The sequence below is a fragment of the Pezoporus occidentalis genome, unplaced genomic scaffold (assembly GCF_034315485.1).
Source record: "Pezoporus occidentalis ecotype Australia unplaced genomic scaffold, CSIRO_AGI_Poc_V1 ctg464, whole genome shotgun sequence".
NCBI lineage: Eukaryota > Metazoa > Chordata > Aves > Psittaciformes > Psittacidae > Pezoporus > Pezoporus occidentalis.
The window spans coordinates 15,847-34,934 of NW_026915796.1; the positions used below are offsets into that span (position 1 = coordinate 15,847).

Consider the following 19,088-nt stretch of genomic DNA (forward strand, 5'->3'; position numbering starts at 1 on the left):
ACCGCGCTCAGAGCGGCTCCGTGTCCATGGTGAGCGCTTTCCACACGGCCGTCTTGGGCATCTCGTCCGAGATGTTGATCTCAGAGGGGTCGGCCCTGCAAGGGGGGGTTAGGGGTCAGCCCCACAGGAAGGGGTTTAGGGGTCAGCCCCACAGGAGGTGTTTTAGGGGTCAGCCCCACAGGAGGGGGTTTAAGGGTCAGCCCCACAAGAGGGGGTTTAGGGATCAGCCCCACAAGGCGGGTTTAGGGGTCAGCCCCACAAGGGGGGTTTAGGGATCAGCCCCACAAGGCGGGTTTAGGGGTCAGCCCCACAAGAGGTGTTTTAGGGGTCAGCCCCACAAGAGGTGTTTTAGGGGTCAGCCCCACAAGAGGGGGTTTAGGGGTCAGCCCTATGTGAGGTGTTTTAGGGGTCAGCCCCACAAGAGGGGTTTTAGGGGTCAGCCCCACAAGAGGGGTTTAGGGGTCAGCCCCATGTGAGGTGTTTTAGGGATCAGCCCCACAAGGGGGGTTTTAGGGGTCAGCCCCACAAGAGGTGTTTTAGGGGTCAGCCCCACAAGAGGGGTTTAGGGGTCAGCCCCACAAGAGGGGGTTTAGGGGTCAGCCCCACAAGGGGGGTTTTAGGGATCAGCCCCACAAGAGGGGTTTTAGGGATCAGCCCCACAAGAGGGGTTTAGGGATCAGCCCCACAAGAGGGGTTTAGGGATCAGCCCCACAAGAGGGGTTTAGGGATCAGCCCCACAAGAGGGGTTTAGGGGTCAGCCCCACAAGAGGTGTTTTAGGGGTCAGCCCCACAAGAGGGGGTTTAGGGGTCAGCCCCACAAGGGGGGTTTTAGGGATCATCCCCACAAGGGGGGTTTTAGGGATCAGCCCCACCAGAGGTGTTTGGGTGTCAGCCCCACAAGGGGGGTTTTAGGGATCAGCCCCACAAGAGGTGTTTAGGGGTCAGCCCCACAAGGGGGGTTTAGGTGTCAGCCCCACAAGGGGGTTTCAGAGCCAGCCGTGCCCATAGGAGCTGCTGGCTCTGCTGCCTCCACTTCAGTCCCTCACTGGGGACCCCAAGCGCAGCTCACGCAGGGGAGCTCTGCCCGGGTTCAGGGAGCCCAGGGCCCTCTCCTGAGCCTCTGCTGGTGCAGATCCCGCCCGCAGCTCCTCGGGGTTGAGCCCGAGCACCTCCAGGTACCATAAAGTCATTGGGGACGCGAGGCTTGGGGTCAGAGCTGAGCCCTCCATCACCTCCTGCACCGCTGCCCATACCCATGCGCCCGCCCGCCCACCCGGGTCCTAGGGGATGCTCAAGGGAGATGCAAGAGGAGAGCACGGACCCGAACCCCTTCCAGTTAACGCTGCCGGGGATCCCGGCCCTTGGGGCCGTACCTGTCACTGCTTGGCTTTGGGACACCCGCTTTGCTGCTCTTGCCCAGCAGGCGCAGCTGAACTGAGTTGGCAGCAGCAGCTTCCATCATCTTGCGGGACTCCTGCGGTGAAAGGGACAAATCCAGGCCTCTGGTGCCCCAGGAAACCCATTGGGAGCTGCCCTCTCCTGCCCGACAGCAGCAGGGGAAGGACCTCCCGCACCAAGGCAATGGTCACGAGCAAACCCCTCCATGGCAATAAGCACCGTTGGGCGCAGCAGAAACCCAGCTTGAGGAATACCCCGTAATTGAAGCACTAAGCTCAGTGCTGATGAAGAACAGGCTACGATGTGGGCTCCATTTAGTCCTGTTCTTTCCCCTGCCAGGCCAGGGGCAGCCTGGCAGCCCGCAGCCGGCGTTACCTCCTCTTCTTTGGCTTCGTTTTTGGCGTCGTCCAACCTCTTCTTCTTGCTCTCCGGCACGAGGTCATCGAGGAAGCTGAGCTCCCGCTTGGAGAAGCAGAAATCCATCACCTTCCGGACGAAGACGAGCGCCAGGACCTGCGCGAGCCGGAGAGGCCAGTGAGGCCGGAGGTGATGCTGCAGCTCCCCGCCAGCACCGCCGGCTCTTACCATCATGGGGAAGATGATGGCAGCCCGGGACGCCTTGATGGCCCAGAGCAGGACGAGGCAGAGGAGCTGGATCAAGGTGAAGAAGTGCACCTTCCGCAGGGGCACGTGCCGCAGGTAGATGAAATCGGGCTGGTGCTTCGCCGGCATCCAGAACAGCTTCAGGCGGTCGAAGAACTGCAAGGGACAAGGGAGAAGCCACCACCGTGGGACTGCGGGGATGCGGAGGGAGCCTTCAGGATCCTGCTTGCGGGGGGAGATCCTGGATCCCCCAGGGTTCCTCCTGGGAGCAGCTCCCATTTGCCCCATGGGAGCTGAAGCCCCCAGCAAGGATTCCCAGTTCCCAAAGGGAATCGCGGTCCCTCTGCGTTGACAACGGGCAGTGCCCATCACTGCAAGAGAGACATTGAGGGGCTGGAGCGGGGCCAGAGAAGGGAATGGAGCTGGTGCAGGGCCTGGAGCCCAAGTGTGATGGGGAAGGGCTGAGGGACCTGGGGGGTTCAGGTGGAGAGGAGAAGGCTCAGGGGGGACCTGATCGCTGCCTCCAAGTGCCTGCCAGGAGGATGGAGCCAGGAGGGGCTGGGCTCTGCTCCCAAGGACCAAGGGATGGGACAAGAGGAAACGGCCTCAAGCTGCCCCAGGGCAGGTTTAGATGGAGCTGAGGAGCAATTCCTGCCCCAGAGGGTGCTCAGGCATTGGAACAGGCTGCCCAGGGCAGGGCTGCAGGCACCGGCCCTGCAAGTGCTCACACAGGGTAGAGATGAGGCCTCAGTGCCATGGGGCAGCGGTGGCCTTGGCAGGGCTGGGAATGGTTGGACTGGATGACCCTAAAGGGCTTTTCCACCCTGGTTGATTCCCTGATCCTATGAATTCCCCCATTTCCACATCCCCAAAACACCGCCCTAATCCATGGAGCTGAGCCCCGCCTGCCTGCTCCTCCCAGCCCCATGGACCTCCCCCACCTCCCCCAGCCCTTTTCCCTGCCCCAAACACCCTCATTTCCTGCCTGCCCATGGTTTTCCCTGTGCCACTTGCATGGAGCTGAGCTCCCAAGGGCAGAAGCGCTGCAGTTCCGTACCTGAATTCCTCTGAGCGACGACACCCCCATGTAGAGAAAGACACCGTAAAGCACAGGCATTGGGATGAACTGCAAAGGACAATGCAATGATGGCTTGGGTTAAAGCACATGCTCAGGGTGGTCACTGTCCTATAGGTGCTGCCTAAAACCCCCTCCAGCCTCTCAGTTCCCAGTGGCTTCAAGAGGGGGTTTAACCAGCAGTGATTTGGAGCGTGCAAGGAGCTGATGCTCTGCTTTAGGGGTCTGGTTGCATCCGAATAATCCTGGTTTCCAGAAGGGCTGGAGGAAAATGGGTGACTTCATCTAAAGAGAAACATTTCCCTGTGTTCTTGTGGCAAGGAGTGATGGGTCTGCTTTGAGCCTAAAGATGAGGGTCTCCTTTGAGCCTAAAGATGAGGGTCTCCTTTGAGCCTAAAGATGAGGGTCTCCTTTGAGCCTAAAGATGAGGGTCTGCTTTGAGCCTAAAGATGAGGGCCTCCTTTGAGCCTAAAGGTGATGGGTCTCCTTTGAGCCTAAAGATGAGGGTCTGCTTTGAGCCTAAAGATGATGGGTCTGCTTTGAGCCTAAAGATGATGGGTCTGCTTTGAGCCTAAACATCATGGGTCTGCTTTGAGCCTAAAGGTGATGGGTCTGCTTTGAGCCTAAAGATGAGGGTCTCCTTTGAGCCTAAAGGTGAGGGTCTGCTTTGAGCCTAAAGATGAGGGTCTCCTTTGAGCCTAAAGGTGATGGGTCTGCTTTGAGCCTAAAGATGAGGGTCTCCTTTGAGCCTAAAGATGATGGGTCTGCTTTGAGCCTGAAGATGATGGGTCTGCTTTGAGCCTAAAGATGATGGGTCTGCTTTGAGCCTAAAGATGAGGGTCTCCTTTGAGCCTAAAGATGATGGGTCTCCTTTGAGCCTAAAGATGAGGGTCTCCTTTGAGCCTAAAGATGAGGGTCTGCTTTGAGCCTAAAGATGATGGGTTTGCTTTGAGCCTAAAGATGATGGGTCTGCTTTGAGCCTAAAGATGATGGGTCTGCTTTGAGCCTAAAGATGATGGGTCTGCTTTGAGCCTAAAGATGAGGGTCTCCTTTGAGCCTAAAGGTGATGGGTCTGCTTTGAGCCTAAAGATGAGGGTCTCCTTTGAGCCTAAAGGTGATGGGTCTGCTTTGAGCCTAAAGATGAGGGTCTCCTTTGAGCCTAAAGATGAGGGTCTCCTTTGAGCCTAAAGGTGATGGGTCTCCTTTGAGCCTAAAGATGATGGGTCTCCTTTGAGCCTAAAGGTGATGGGTCTGCTTTGAGCCTAAAGATGAGGGTCTCCTTTGAGCCTAAAGATGATGGGTCTGCTTTGAGCCTGAAGATGATGGGTCTGCTTTGAGCCTAAAGATGATGGGTCTGCTTTGAGCCTGAAGATGATGGGTCTGCTTTGAGCCTAAAGATGAGGGCCTCCTTTGAGCCTAAAGATGATGGGTCTGCTTTGAGCCTGAAGATGATGGGTCTGCTTTGAGCCTAAAGGTGATGGGTCTCCTTTGAGCCTAAAGATGAGGGTCTCCTTTGAGCCTAAAGATGATGGGTCTCCTTTGAGCCTAAAGATGATGGGTCTGCTTTGAGCCTGAAGATGATGGGTCTGCTTTGAGCCTAAAGATGATGGGTCTGCTTTGAGCCTAAAGATGAGGGCCTCCTTTGAGCCTAAAGATGATGGGTCTGCTTTGAGCCTGAAGATGATGGGTCTGCTTTGAGCCTAAAGGTGATGGGTCTCCTTTGAGCCTAAAGATGAGGGTCTCCTTTGAGCCTAAAGATGATGGGTCTGCTTTGAGCCTAAAGGTGATGGGTCTCCTTTGAGCCTATGATCTAGTTGGAACTGGAGATCTTAAGGCCCTTTCCCACCTGACCTCTTCTATGATCCCATGATGTGCAAGGAAGCCCATGGGGCTGATGTCGGTGTGTTTAGCTCCTGGCAACGGCTGTGCTGAGGCATTCGGGGAGCGAATCGAGTGCTGCCTGCTCTAAAAGGAGCAGATTTAGTGGTCTGGGTACACCCCTAAGCATGGGTGAGCCTTCAGGTTCCAGCAGGGTCCTCGAGCACGACACAGTGGGGTCTGAAGGTGCCCGTCATGGGTCAAGCACCGAGGTTCGGGATCACAGCATCGTCCTCCTGCATCCCACCGCTACTCCTCAGGGACGATGCTTGAATACCCCCCAAGAAGCCCACGGTCCGGGGTGCTCTGCGTTGCCCTCTTACCTTCAAGGCAGACGTGAAGAAGACGGAGCAGCCCATGAGCACAAAGATCATCAAGCCCGTGACCCTCTGCTCTCGGATCCCCAGAAACTTGGGCTGTTCTCCTGGTGCCGAGCAGTCGGACTCCACCTTGAGGCTGTTCACGTGGGTGATGGACAGGACGGTGGCAGCCACAAACCAGGGCAGCCCCATCACGGAGCACACCCCCAGCATCACGGCCACCATGAAAAGGTCCAAGTGGTACCCGCATCCTTTCTGCAGGGAGCAAAGCAACACAGAGCATCCCAGCGCAAGGACACGCCGCAAGCTGGCCTCAAACCCTACTTGAGCTCAGGTCGACTTCTTAACAATCTAAAACTAGAACGAGGATGTCCCCAGTCTCTGCGCACGCATCAGGCAGGAGCTCAAAGTGGCTGTGGAGAGTTTGTGTGGTACCTACGTCCAAAAATACCCCCAAAATGGACTCTTTTTCACCCATGGGGAAATTTCCACCGCTTGCAATGGCTCTGATCCCAAAGACCCCTCATCCTCCTGTGTCACCATTAACGCAGGAGAGCCTCCTGCCTCTCTTGCAATGGCTCTGATCCCAAAGATCCCTCATCCTCCTGTGTCACCATTAACGCAGGAGAGCCTCCTGCCTCTCTTGCAATGGCTCTGATCCCAAAGATCCCTCATCCTCCTGTGTCACCATTAATGCAGGAGAGCCTCCTGCCTCTCTTGCAATGGCTCTGATCCCAAAGATCCCTCATCCTCCTGTGTCACCATTAATGCAGGAGAGCCTCCTGCCTCTCTTGCAATGGCTCTGATCCCAAAGATCCCTCATCCTCCTGTGTCACCATTAACGCAGGAGAGCCTCCTGCCTCTCTTGAAATGGCTCTGATCCCAAAGATCCCTCATCCTCCTGTGTCACCATTAACGCAGGAGAGCCTCCTGCCCCATAGGCAGCCGTTCCCCCAAAGCAACGCCTTCACAAAGCCCTTGGGACAGGAGCTTCTGCAGAGGGTTGGGGACGGGGTCATCTCAAGCAGCCCCTGACCTTCAGCCTGTGCTCCTTCCTGTTCACGATAACGGCAGTGATCTGCTGGTCCATGAAGATCAGGATGGTGCAGAGCAGGGCTGGGATGAGCGCGGCCAACACCGTCCACCACGGGTTGGGGCCGATGGGGTTGATGAGCCACCCGCGGTCATCTCTGGTGGGCTGCAACAGAGCACACACCTCAGCACCCTGCCCCAGCCCAGCACCTCCATTGGCTCTGATGTTACCCTCCAACCCATGTCAGCCCCTCCATAGGGCTCAGCACAGCCACTGCCAGCACCTATAGACCCTTCTGTTGGAGGTGCCTCGTTTAGGGGCTCTTGCCTTGTTTCCAGAAGGGAACAGTGCCCTTGGAGCTGGAAAAGGACCTGGTCACGCACCAGCATCATCTCCTGCCCCAGTGGTGGCATCCCCAGGGGCCAGAACCTGCTCACACCCCTCCAGTACCTTGAACATATGGGGGACGTGGAGCTTCGGTGATGGGATCCCAACCATGAAGTCAATGAGCACCATGACGACGATGGCGAGGAACACGGCAAAGTCACTCACTGTGGAGCGGACCTGGGGCGAGAAACCAGAGCTGAGGGGCGCCTGGCAAGCAGGGCCATGACAGGAGGTGGAAGGAATGGGCCTGGGGGCATTGTCAGCATTAAGCCTGGTTAACAAAGACCCCCCCACTCTGAGCCGGGCAGGGAGATCCCTCGGTTAGGTTCTGGTGCTGGGGTTGTCCCTTTGAGATCTGGTGCCAGGCAATGAGGTGGGAAAGGGCTGAGTCAATGCAAGCCTCAAAAGCATTATAACATGCTAATGAGGCTGATGGCTGCCCCTACACCACGCTCACAGCTGATAGGGGGGTAAGGCACTGAGGCATCGTTTGGACCTCAAAAGGAAGAAACAGCATCTTCTCCTATGGCAGCTCCACACTGGAACCAACATTGAGCACAGAGGGTGGAAAACAGGGAAGGCCTGACTTCCCAAGGGAAAAACCCAGCCATGAGCACAAAGAACCAGCTCAGGGCAGGTCACGAGGAGGTGGGAGATGCTGCTCATGGAGGGGAGCGAGGAGCATCCACGCTGATGGAGACCTTGGTCAAGGCGACCAAGGGGTGGCAAGCTGCTGCTGCTCCCCATCTTCCACCTACTCTGGTTGGGAAGTAACGGCTGGTTTTAAACTTCTTCAACAAGCTCGACAGGACAAAGGTGGAGAAGAAGAGGATGCAGCACCAGAAGAGGACGTTCGGAGCGTAGGGGCCGTTGCGTCCGCATGCGGGTCCTCGAAACTCTCCGTGCGCATAGCGACACTCCTGGGGAGAGAGAGCAGGAGGACACAAAGGCAGCGCTCGTGCAGCAAGGAGAACCGGGGGGCTCCAAGGATCTGGGTCCGAGATCCGTGGCCTTGTGACTGCGGCTGCTGGAGGCTGAGCTTTAAGCAGCAGCAGCCCTTGAGAGACATTGAACAGAGGAGAGCAGAGGTGGGCTCCGGGGGGACACCGTAACACAAGACCCCATCCTCTGCGTGAATGGGAGGTGCTTGTGGCTGGGGAGACAACAGAGGGGAAGGAAACCTGGAAACTCCTGGGGATAAGGAGGGACCAAGGCAGGCAGGCCAAAACAACCATGGTACCAACAGAGAAGAGACAAACCATCCCTTCCCAGTGTGGGGCTGGCCATGGGGGGGATGGAGATGTCCATAAGAGCCTCCCGCCCTGTGCCTGGGCTCTGCTTTGGGCAGCAACAGCCTAAGAGGTGGCTCAGACGCTCCAGTTTCTGCATGTGCCTGCAGGGAATGGGAAGGCAAGGTCTGGAGTTCCTAGGACCCAACTGAGGAAGCCAGGTACCACCTTTGAGCATGAACTCAAGCCCTGTGACTGCTGCAGCACCCAAAGCACCCCCTAGACCTTGCTCCCGGTCAGAAACCTCATCCTGCAACCAGGCTGAGGAGAGCAGCTACTCCCCATGGTGCTGGGCAGGACAAGGGGGACTCCCCTCCCCTGGACCAAGCGGGTTACATGCACACATCCCATCGAAGCAGAGCAGCAGCAGCACAGGCTGAAGCCCAGCATCACCCGAAGGGCTCTGACTTGGGTACCACAAGGATGCTCCTGGACCTGGTGTCTGCGGCACAGGGCACTTACAGTCACCGTGAGGTTCTCCCAGGCGATGCTGGACACGTCGATCCCGTTGGTGTCCCAGTAGCGCCGGGTTTCATTGCTGGGATGGGCTGGGGGCTCGCACTTACAGCTGGGGGGAGAGAATCCAAGGCAGGGTAAGGACAAGGCGATGGAGGGGCAGCCCCGAGCAGGAGGCAAGGAACGCACTAGTAGATGGTGAGGAGGTCGAGCTCGCTGTGCATGTGCACGGGGTAGGTCTCTCGCAGGTGACTCAGCTTCTCGAGCGCCTCGTAGATGAAGATGATGCAGATGAGGGAGGCGAAGGCCTCCTCGGTGAAGCGGGTGATGTAGCACACCAGGGAGCTGGCGTCGGTGGCCACCAGCACCACGCAGAAGAAGGCGGTCCAGAGCCCGATGCAGGCCCGCAGGGACAGGTACGAGAGCGCGTGCTCCCTGCGGAGCGAAGGAGAACCAAGGGTGGGAAGGCCAGAGCCCAAGGAAAGCCAAGGGTGGAAAAGCCAGAGCCCAAGGAAAGCCAAGGGTGGAAAGGCCAGAGCCCAAGGAAAGCCAAGGATGGAAAGGCCAGAGCCCAAGGAAAGCCAAGGGTGGAAAAGCCAGAGCCCAAGGAAAGCCAAGGATGGAAAGGCCAGAGCCCAAGGAAAGCCAAGGGTGGAAAGGCCAGAGCCCAAGGAAAGCCAAGGGTGGAAAAGCCAGCACAAGGCTCTGAGCTTGGCCTTCCTTTGGGAAGAGCCAGGAGCACTTTGGCCGATTCTTTAATGGCCATTAACAGTCCTTGTGTTAACACCATGGAGGCTAATGGAGGTGTTAACAGAACTCCTCTCCCACTTCACCTTGCTGCCCTAACACAGAAAGTGGCTGCTTCGGCACCCAGTCACCCGCTACCAGCAAGCTGGGGCTTAAGGAAGGAAGTTGAATGGCAAGAAGGGTGGTTCATCTCCCATCTGTCATCACCCATCACACCCAAGGACTGGTGCAGAAAAGAGCCGTTTCCCATGAAGGGCTCCTGCTCTTTCATCAGAATCATCCAAACCCAGCATATCCCCTTGGGCACCCACATTCGTGGGGCCTCTCCTTCAACTCTAAGGACCCCAGATGGCCCCATCCATCCTTCATGGCCTGAGGGCTCCTGCACTGCCATGTACTAGAGCAGCAGTGGGCAATGCCCGTGGCACAGAAGACAACCAGAACCCAACAGCTCTCACTAACCCCTTTCCCCATCACTGCAGCTCGCACAGCGCCCAGCCCCAGCCCCTTCTTACCTGCAGAACTTGTAGAGGATCTTCTCGAACACAAGGACGGGGCCGGTGCTGCCGAGGATGGTGAGAGGTTGGCCAGCAAAGAGGGAATACACCACGCCGGTCATGGATGCGCCCAGCAGCGACTCCATGGCGCTCTGTGCAGGGAGGTGAGGAGTCAACGCATGAGACACGGGCAGGAAAGCCCCAGCACGAAGCAAATTCACTGCAGCAAGGATTTGTCCTTGGGTGTCATCCTCCCCAGGGCTACCAAGGAGAGGGGTGCTCACTATGTGGCCTTTGGTCGCTTCCCCCAGCAGTCCCCCGAAGGTGATGACGGGGGACATGCAGGCACAGTAGAGGAAGAGGAAGGATGCCAGGCACTGCAGGCTCACACCGTCCCGAAAGTCGCTCCAGAACCATGGGGCTTTCCGCTTCACATCCAGGATCAAGCCTCCGAAGAGCCTGCAGCGAGGGAGAGGAAGGGACTGGGCTTTGGGAGGACACACGGAGTTTCCTTGGCTGCAGAAGGGCACACAATCACTTCCCTCGCTAAAAGGAAGCATCCCGCTCCATCCCTTTCTACGCCAAGGCACAGAAGCAAGAGAAGGACCAAAGCGAAGAGCCCAGCCCCTCCTATGGCAACGGTCCCTTGCTCTGAGAAGCAGCAGAGCTTTCCCTGCAGGTACCAACACCTCTGCCCCCGTGCCAAGAGCAGCTCTGGGCAGCGATGCCGCGGCTGCACCCACCGGCACGGACCTGCCCAGCCCGGGGCCCCGAGCCCTGCCCTGACCCCAAAAGGGAGGAAAGCCTCCGACCCAGCCCCACGTGCAGGGCTCCCACCTCCCCGTCCGCTCCAGCTCGGGGCCGCTGTGCTTCTCCGCCTTGCTGTGGGAAGTGCTGTCCTCAAGCGCGCCGGGCACCTTCCTCTTCTCCTGGGGAGTCGGATGAAGATGGGTGCCCGTGAGGACCTTGTTTTGCCCCCGGGGCTGCGTTGGTGCCGGTGTAAACCGGGTCCCTGCACCCCCCCACCCCGCCCCCTTTCCCCTGGGCAGCACCCACCTGCGAGGGGACGCTTTTCGGGGGCTCGATTCGGATCGATGGATCCCACTCTCCCGGCGGCAGCACCGTGACCTGGTCCAGGAACTCATCGATGCCGGCCACGAGGTCGGCGCGGTCCTTGGCCTTGTAGGCAACGTCATGGAAGACCTGCCCCCAGGAGAGAGCAGGTGAGAGGAGAACCCGTGCCCTGCCCCAGCCGGCGCAGGAAGCCCTCCACGCATCCCATGGGAGCGGCAGGGAGCGTTCCCCCATTGGGAATAACCTGCCCATCTCCTCCCCAAGGCCCCGTCCCCCATGGCCTCTTTGGCTGCAAGAGGAGAAGCCAGCACTGGGACGAGGTGCAGGATGCTCCCCAGGCGGGATTTCCGCCTCCAGGATGGGAGGTGATGTGAATCCATGTGTTTGCTTTGGGATGTGAGCAAAGGGTGGGCTCTTTGGATGGCTGGCAGCAAATCCTCCTCCTCGCTGATGTAGGGACAGGGAGAGGAGAAGATAGGACCCGGAGATGTCTCTTATCGCGGCGCACCTCATCCGTCATGATAGTAGCCATGGACCTGCCGATCTCGTGGTACCGATGGGCTTTTCCTCCTGGTCCAAGCAAAACAAACAGGAACCTGGGCAGGGAAAACCAAGCGGGAGATCAGGACGGGTCCTGTCTCCAGGAGTGCCCCAGGAGCTCCCAGATTCCACAGGGGACGCGCAGGCACCGGCTCCGCGATGAGCTGGGAATTCCTCAAACCCCATCACAAAGGGAACTTTGGGGCCAGCTTCCATTGGGAAATTGGGTTTAAAAGAGCAGGGAAGGGAGAAGCAACGGTGAGGAGATGTGAGTGGGAGAAACGTGGCCTTCTGCCCTTGGGATGCCAGGGTGATGCGTGCAATCCGATGCTGTTCATTGGGGGGGGGTTATAATAAACCCTTTGCGCTCCTCATTCCAACCTTGTTGGGATGGGAACTTCCGTCATGCCCGAGAGGAGGACAGCGGGGGTGAGGCGGACGAAGGCCACGATGGGCTGGGGCAGGAAGTCCAGCTCCCCCACCAGCACGTTGGATGCTTCAGCTCCAGTGGGAATCTTCTTCAGGAAGTGCAGCTCCGCCTGGGCACGACAAGGGCTTTAGAGGCAAGAGCCCCAAGAGCAGCAGAGTCTGAAGGAGCGAATCCGGCCCTAGAGGCACAGGCAGGCTCCGTGTGCCTCACCTTGCTCAAATCCATGGTGCTGGCCTCGGGGGGGACCCCGTTCTTGGCTTCTGCAGCGGTGGGGGAAGGATGCGGGCTGAGAGCTTGGGCTGCGGGAGGAAGGGCACAGGAGGATGGGCGGTGAGGAACGGGACCCAGGCGGGGCAGAGCCCCTCTCCCGGGGGCGCATCCCATGGGAATGCCGACCTGGCTTCTCGAGGAGGGGCGGCTCCGGCTGCTTCTTGCCGCCGTCGGCGAAGGAGCGGACGATGGGGAGGAGGTTGTTGCGCTTCCGCTCGTTCTGGTGGCGATGCTTCCGCAGCAGCACCTCCCGCACCCGCGCCCGCGTGCGCGACTCCAGCTCCGAGCACGGCTCCTGCTGGCCCAGGAGCAGCTCTGGGGGGGCAAAGGGGAGCGAGCCTCAGAGCAGGGATGGAGCTGAGCGCAGCACCCCCAGAACTGAGCCCAGCACCCCCAGAACTGAGCCCAGCACCCCCAGGACCGGAGCCCAGCACCCCCAGGACCTGAACCCAGCACCCCCAGGACCGGATCCCAGCACCCCCAGGACCAGAGCGCAGCCTTGCTTAGCAAGGAGCTGCAACAGAGTTCAGCCTCTGCAGGGAAAGGGATGCTGTTGGCTGAGACTGATATAACTGATAACTGATAACTGGTAACTGGTAACTGATAACTTATAACTGATAACTGGTAACTGATGACTGATAACTGATATAACTGATAACTGATAACTTATAACTGATAACTGGTAACTGATATAACTGATAACTGATAACTGGTAACTGATAACTGATATAACTGATAACTTTGATAACTGGTAACTGGTAACTGATAACTGATATAACTTATAACTGATAACTGGTAACTGATAACTGATATAACTGATAACTTATAACTGATAACTGGTAACTGATAACTGATATAACTGATAACTGGTATAACTGATAACTGGTATAACTGATATAACTCATAACGGATATAACTGATAACTGATATAACTGATAACTTATAACTGATAACTGGTAACTGATGACTAACTGATAACTGATAACTTATAACTGATAACTGGTAACTGATAACTGATATAACTGATAACTTATAACTGATAACTGATATAACTGATAACTGGCATAACTGATAACTGGTATAACTGATATAACTGATAACTGATATAACTGATAACTGATATAACTGATAACTTATAACTGATAACTGGTAACTGATGACTGATATAACTGATAACTGATATAACTGATAACTGGTAACTGATGACTGATATAACTGATAAATTATATAACTGATAACTGGTAACTGATAACTGATATAACTGATAACTGACAAAGTAATAAACTGATATAACTGATAACTTATAACTGATAACTGATACAACTGATAACTTATAACTGATAACTGATATAACTGATAACTGATAACTGGTAAATGATAACCGATAACTGGTAACTGATAACTGGTAACAGGTAACTGATAACTGATATAACTGATAACTGACAAAGTAATAAACTGATATAACTGATAACTGGTAACTGACAACTGATAACTGATATAACTGATAACTGGTAACTGATAAACTGGTAACTGGTAACTGATAACTGGTATAACTGATAACTGGTATAACTGATAACTGATAAACTGGTAACTGGTATAACTGATAACTGGTAACTGATAACTGATAAACTGGTAACTGGTAACTGATAACTGGTATAACTGATAACTGGTATAACTGATAACTGATATAACTGATAACTGGTATAACTGATAACTTATAACTGATAACTCGTAACTGATAACTTATAACTGATAACTCGTAACTGATAACTGATATAACTGATAACTTATAACTGATAACTGGTAACTCATAACTGATATAACTGATAACTGATATAACTGATAACTGATAAACTGGTAACTGGTAACTGATAACTGGTAATTGATAACTGATATAACTGATAACTGGTATAACTGATAACTGATATAACTGATAACTGATAAACTGGTAACTGGTAACTGATAACTGGTAACTGATAAACTGATAACTGGTAACTGATAACTGATAAACTGATAACTGGTAACTGATAAAGTAATAAACTGATATAACTGATAACTGATAAAGTAATAAAATGATAACTGATAAACTGATAACTGGTAAACTGATAAACTGGTAGACTGATAAAGTGATAAACTGGTAACTGCTAAGCTGCTAAGCTGGCAGACTGATAAAGTGATAACTGACCAGCGATAAGTGGTGAGCTCTGCCTTTCAGGCTCCTCCACCCTGAAGTTAAGGCAGGTGAAAAGGAAAAGGAAATGACTTGCGGTAAAGAGCTTCCCTACTGAGGCTCAGCTCTTGCACAGACCCGCATTGCCAAGAGCTAAGCCCTGACACGCGCTCCTTTCTGGCTGGGGAATGCCCTCTAACCCCCCAGATCGCTTTCCAAAGGAGCCCTATGGGAGGGAAGAGCCGTGGCACTGCTGCGTGCCTGCCCCCCAAGCCCAGCTCGCTTGGGGGGATGCGGTACCTGCGATCTCCTCCATGCTGTTGGCGCAGACGTCCAGCAGCACCATGCCGTTGACGAGGCAGCTCCTCAGCTCGAAGAGGCTGTGCAAGGAGAGCGTGGCCACGTAGGGCTTGCTCCAGCGCTCGCCGCCGTCCTCCACGTCCTCCTCAAACTTCAGCCACCTGCGGACACCGGGCACCGTCCGCCCCACGGCACGGGCCAGCCCCAGCCCCATTGATGGAGCTGTGGGTACCGTCACGCCCGCCCGCTCCTGCGCTGGAAGAGCTCATCCCGCGGCAGGGCTTTACCTCGCCGTCTCCTTCCACTCGGCATCTTTGCCCTCCTTGAGGCAGATCTCATCCAGCTCGGTGAACAGGTCATGGGGGACGTGCTGCTCGTCCTCCTCGGTCCCGAGGATGAACTGCACCCGCTGGGACGGGGTGACTGGGGGCAGAAGGCAGAGCCCCGTCCCGTTACTGTGCCGCAATCCGCTCCCATGCACAGCGGGCATCGGACCAGCATCAGCCCAGCCATAAAGGGTCCATCTGCTCCCTCTGCCCTGGGGCTGTCCAGGCTTGCACAGAGCCATGGGGAAGGAGAAGCAGCCGCTCCAGCTTCCCATGGGATGGGCTGCTTTCCTTCCCCGCATTTCCCTTTAAAGCCCGGATCCCGCTCAGGAAGAAGAGAGGGATCCCCCCTGCAGAGGGATCAGGGCCAACGGGATGAGGTTCAGCACCTTGACTCCCCTTTCCACTGCCTTAAACCGACAAAACAAGTGGGGAAAGCCTGGGGAAAGGGGGCCTTTCCCTCCCCGCGTTCCCTGGGGATAACAGGGAGGACTCACAGTGGTCGCCCTGCTCCGCGGGGGCAGAATCCTTCTCCCGTTCCCGTTTGCGCTCCTTGCGGCCGTGGGGCCGGTGGTGCCGGTGGCTCTGGCGCACGAGCGGCATCCGCACCCCCACGTACAGGGTCCGGTGGCCTGCGGGAAAGCAGCGCCGGCATCACTCGATGCTGCCGGGATGGAAACGCGGAGAAAGAGCGGCTTCCCATCGCGGGGCGCTCCCTGCATCCCTGGCGGGCACGGAGCTGTATTGCTCAACCCTTGCCACCACGGTGGCAAACGATGGCTCTGGGTCACCCAAAAGCACACTGACGGCACTGGGACTGCTCTCAAAGCCCAGCTTTGCTGGGCGGCGCAGCCTGAGACAGGAGGGACCGTGTTTAAAGGCCTCGATTGACACCAGATCAAATCAGTTCCACCCAATGAGCTGTGAGCAGCCCCTTGAGGAAGGCAGCCGTGAATGACCCAGCCCTATGGGGGGGCTTTTCCCCTCTCTTTGTCAGCCAGAGCATCCCTAAACGCTGCCAGAACTGAGCTGCTTCGCTAAGGAGCCCAATGGGGAGCGAAGGACATGGGGCAGGACTTTGTGCACTGGTGGTCCCCTAGCAGGATCCCAGCGCACGCTCACCTTCCAGCTCCTCCTTCTCATAGTGGATGTTGACGACGTTGCTGGTTCTTCCCTGGTCAATCACTGCCTCCTCGTCCTGCCTCTGTTCAGCAAGGAGGAGAAGGTACAGGTTGGGTTTGTAGAACATGGAGCGGTTTGGGTTGGAAGGGACCTTCAAAGCTCATCGAGTCCAACCCCCTGCAATGGGCAGGGGTGACAGCCACTAGAGCAGGGTCCCAGAACCACGTCCAGCCTGGCCTTGGACATGTCCAGGGATCCATCCACCACCTCTCTGGGCAGCCTGTGCCAGGCTTTTACCACCCCCATTGCAAAGGATTGCTTCCTCACATCCAGCCTGAATCCTCTTTCAGTTTAAAGCCATCACCCCTCATCCCACCACAACAGGCCCTGCTGAAAAGTCTCTCCCCATCTTCCTTATAGGCCCCTTTTAAGCACTGAGAGCCCACAGTAAGGCCTCCCCTTAAGGAGCCTTCTCCTCTCTCTTGGGAACAGCCCCAGCTCTCAGCCTTTCCTCACAGCAGAGCTGCTCCGTCCCTCGGAGCGTTTTTGTGCCCTCCTTTGGCCCCTCTCCATCAGGTCCATGCCCTTCCTGTGCTGAGGACTCCAGAGCAGAGCAAAGGGGCAGGGTCAAGGTGCTTGACACCTCTGCATGCAGTCCGGGATAGGGGTGGCCTCTGTTCTGCAAGCACCCATTGCCCGCTCAAGTCCAGTCTTTCACCCACCAGTACCCCCAATTCCTTCTCCTCAGGGGTCCCCTCCAGCCCCCAGTCTGTGTTGATACCAGGGATTGCCCCAACCTTTGTGCAGGAGCCTGTACTTGGCCCCGTTGAACCTCATGAGGTTCGCATGGAAGCCTGGCCAAGTCCCTCTGGATGGCGTTCTGCATCCTGCACCCTGCACCTTGCACCCTGCATCCTGCACCCTGCACCCTGCACCCTGCATCCTGCATCCTGCACCCTGCACCCTGCACCCTGCACCCTGCATCTTGCACCCTGCATCCTGCACCCTGCACCCTGCATCTTGCACCCTGCATCCCGCATCCTGCACCCTGCATCCCGCACCCTGCACCTTGCATCCTGCATCCTGCACCCTGCATCCTGCACCCTGAACCCTGAACCCTGCACCCTGCAGCTTGCATCCTGCACCCTGCACCCTGCATCCTGCATCCTGCACCCTGCATCCTGCACCCTGCATCCTGCATCTTGCACCCTGCACCCTGCATCCTGCACCCTGCATCCTGCATCCTGCATCCTGCATCCTGCACCCTGCACCCTGCACACTGCACACTGCACCCTGCATCTTGCACCCTGCATCCTGCACCCTGCACCCTGCATCTTGCACCCTGCATCCCGCATCCTGCACCCTGCATCCCGCACCCTGCACCTTGCATCCTGCACCCTGCACCCTGCATCCTGCACCCTGCACCCTGCATCCTGCATCCTGAACCCTGCATCCTGCACCCTGCACCCTGCACCCTGCACCCTGCACCCTGCATCCTGCACCCTGCACCCTGCATCCTGCATCCTGCACCCTGCATCCTGCACCCTGCATCCTGCACCCTGCACCCTGCACCCTGCATCCTGCATCCTGCACCCTGCACCCTGCATCCTGCACCCTGCATCCTGCACCCTGCATCCTGCACCCTGCACCCTGCATCCTGCACCCTGCATCCTGCATCCTGCACCCTGCACCCTGCATCCTGCACCCTGCATCCTGCACCCTGCATCTTGCATCCTGCACCCTGCATCTTGCATCCTGCATCCTGCACCCTGCATCCTGCACCCTGCATCTTGCATCCTGCATCCCGCACCCTGCCCCTCGAGCACATCAACTGCACCACTCAGCTTCGAGCCATCTGCAGATGTGCTGGCAATGCCCCCAGTCCCACTCTCTGTGTCACTGAAGGTATCAAACAGTGCTGGTGCCAGTACAGACCCCTGAGGGTCACCATTGGTGTCCATGCAGACACTGAGCCATTGACCGCTACCCTCTGGGTCATAGAATCCTGGAATCATGGAGTGGTTTGGGTTGGAAAGGACCTGAAAGCTCCTCCAGCTCCAACCCCTCCACTGGAGCAGGGTGCTCCAAGCCCCTGTATCCAACCTGCCCTTGATGGGATGGAGCATCCAAACCTTCTCCATTCAATCCATCCCAGTGTCCCAGCACCCTCACAAGGAAGAACTTCCTTATCTCCAACCTGAACTCCTCCCGTTCCAGTCTGAACCCATCACCCCTCGTCCCATGGCTCCAGCCCCTGATGCAGGTCCCTCCCCAGCATCCTCAGGCTTTACAGAGCTCCAGGCAGACAACGCCTGCATCCCTTCCTCTGCCCCCTGGTGCAGTTGCACCACCACAGGAGGCCTCCAGGTGGGTCAGGCAGGACTTGCCCTTGGCTGCCTTGAATCACCTCCATGTCCTCCCTGTGCACAGCTCCCCTGTCCCGCTCCAGCCATCATCCACCCCTGCGGCCATGCAGGTCCATGAGCATCACTCCTCTGTGTGCCTCCTCCTCCAGCATCTCCTCTCTTGTCGGTAATGGGATTTGGAGGTATATATGCTTTCCCCTCCGCAGTGATGCCTGCGAGCCTCACTAGATGGCACCTGGGCACAGGACACGGCCACCGACAGCATCCAAAGGCCCTCGGGAACCTGCAAGGGTGAAGCTTCACCTGCGTGGAGCATGGAGAGCATCGGGTTTGGCCTGGCAGGGCTGGGGTTGGTGCTGGCAGGGCTGCAGGAGCACAGGAGCAGGCAGAAGGGAGCCGTTTTGCTTCTCTTTCCCTTTGCCACCCCGGCCGGGAAGGGGATTACCAGGCTTAGTGCCTTCAAAGCCAATCGCATCTCACACTGGAGCCGCAGCTGCAGCTTTGGAAGGGCCTCCTGGAAACACTTGGGGTCTCCTTTCCTTCCCCCTCTTCGGGCTGCTCTTCCAATGGCCATGAATGTCTTCAAGGCTGAAGAGAACCCGCTCCTGCCGCCGGGTTTCTCCTCCCTTGCCGGCCTGGACAGGAGCTCCCCAAGAAAGCCAAAATCTGGTCCCCACGCAAAGGAAACCTCTGCAGTGCTGCGGTTCCCATCGCTTTCCAAGTCGTTCCTCTAATAAAGGCACAAAGGGGCAGCTTTGGCTCTAACAACAGCCCCTGAACCCGCAGGGGTTTCAGCCGCAGGCGCTG

At 56.8% G+C, this 19,088-nt stretch overlaps 1 protein-coding gene across 3 annotated transcripts in view; it reads right to left on the minus strand.

Moving 5' to 3' along the window:
- The window catches only part of SLC4A8 (solute carrier family 4 member 8), a 22,154-nt gene continuing 3,066 nt past the window's right edge, over positions 1–19,088 (minus strand). For 2 of the 3 annotated variants that reach the window (XM_062636022.1, XM_062636023.1), the window contains 23 exons: positions 15,916–15,997; positions 15,291–15,425; positions 14,755–14,890; positions 14,468–14,628; positions 12,124–12,312; positions 11,938–12,026; positions 11,679–11,836; positions 11,266–11,353; positions 10,740–10,886; positions 10,521–10,612; positions 9,968–10,142; positions 9,702–9,835; positions 8,629–8,874; positions 8,446–8,551; positions 7,453–7,614; positions 6,758–6,871; positions 6,311–6,472; positions 5,278–5,529; positions 3,059–3,127; positions 1,984–2,157; positions 1,774–1,911; positions 1,374–1,474; positions 1–95 (listed from right to left, as the gene is read on the minus strand). In XM_062636022.1, coding sequence (XP_062492006.1) covers positions 8–95; positions 1,374–1,474; positions 1,774–1,911; positions 1,984–2,157; positions 3,059–3,127; positions 5,278–5,529; positions 6,311–6,472; positions 6,758–6,871; positions 7,453–7,614; positions 8,446–8,551; positions 8,629–8,874; positions 9,702–9,835; positions 9,968–10,142; positions 10,521–10,612; positions 10,740–10,886; positions 11,266–11,353; positions 11,679–11,836; positions 11,938–12,026; positions 12,124–12,312; positions 14,468–14,628; positions 14,755–14,890; positions 15,291–15,425; positions 15,916–15,997 — 3,198 coding nt within the window. In that variant the 3' untranslated portion in view covers positions 1–7. The remainder of the gene's footprint in view (positions 96–1,373; positions 1,475–1,773; positions 1,912–1,983; positions 2,158–3,058; positions 3,128–5,277; positions 5,530–6,310; positions 6,473–6,757; positions 6,872–7,452; positions 7,615–8,445; positions 8,552–8,628; positions 8,875–9,701; positions 9,836–9,967; positions 10,143–10,520; positions 10,613–10,739; positions 10,887–11,265; positions 11,354–11,678; positions 11,837–11,937; positions 12,027–12,123; positions 12,313–14,467; positions 14,629–14,754; positions 14,891–15,290; positions 15,426–15,915; positions 15,998–19,088) is intronic. The other variant, XM_062636024.1, reaches the window with a different exon arrangement.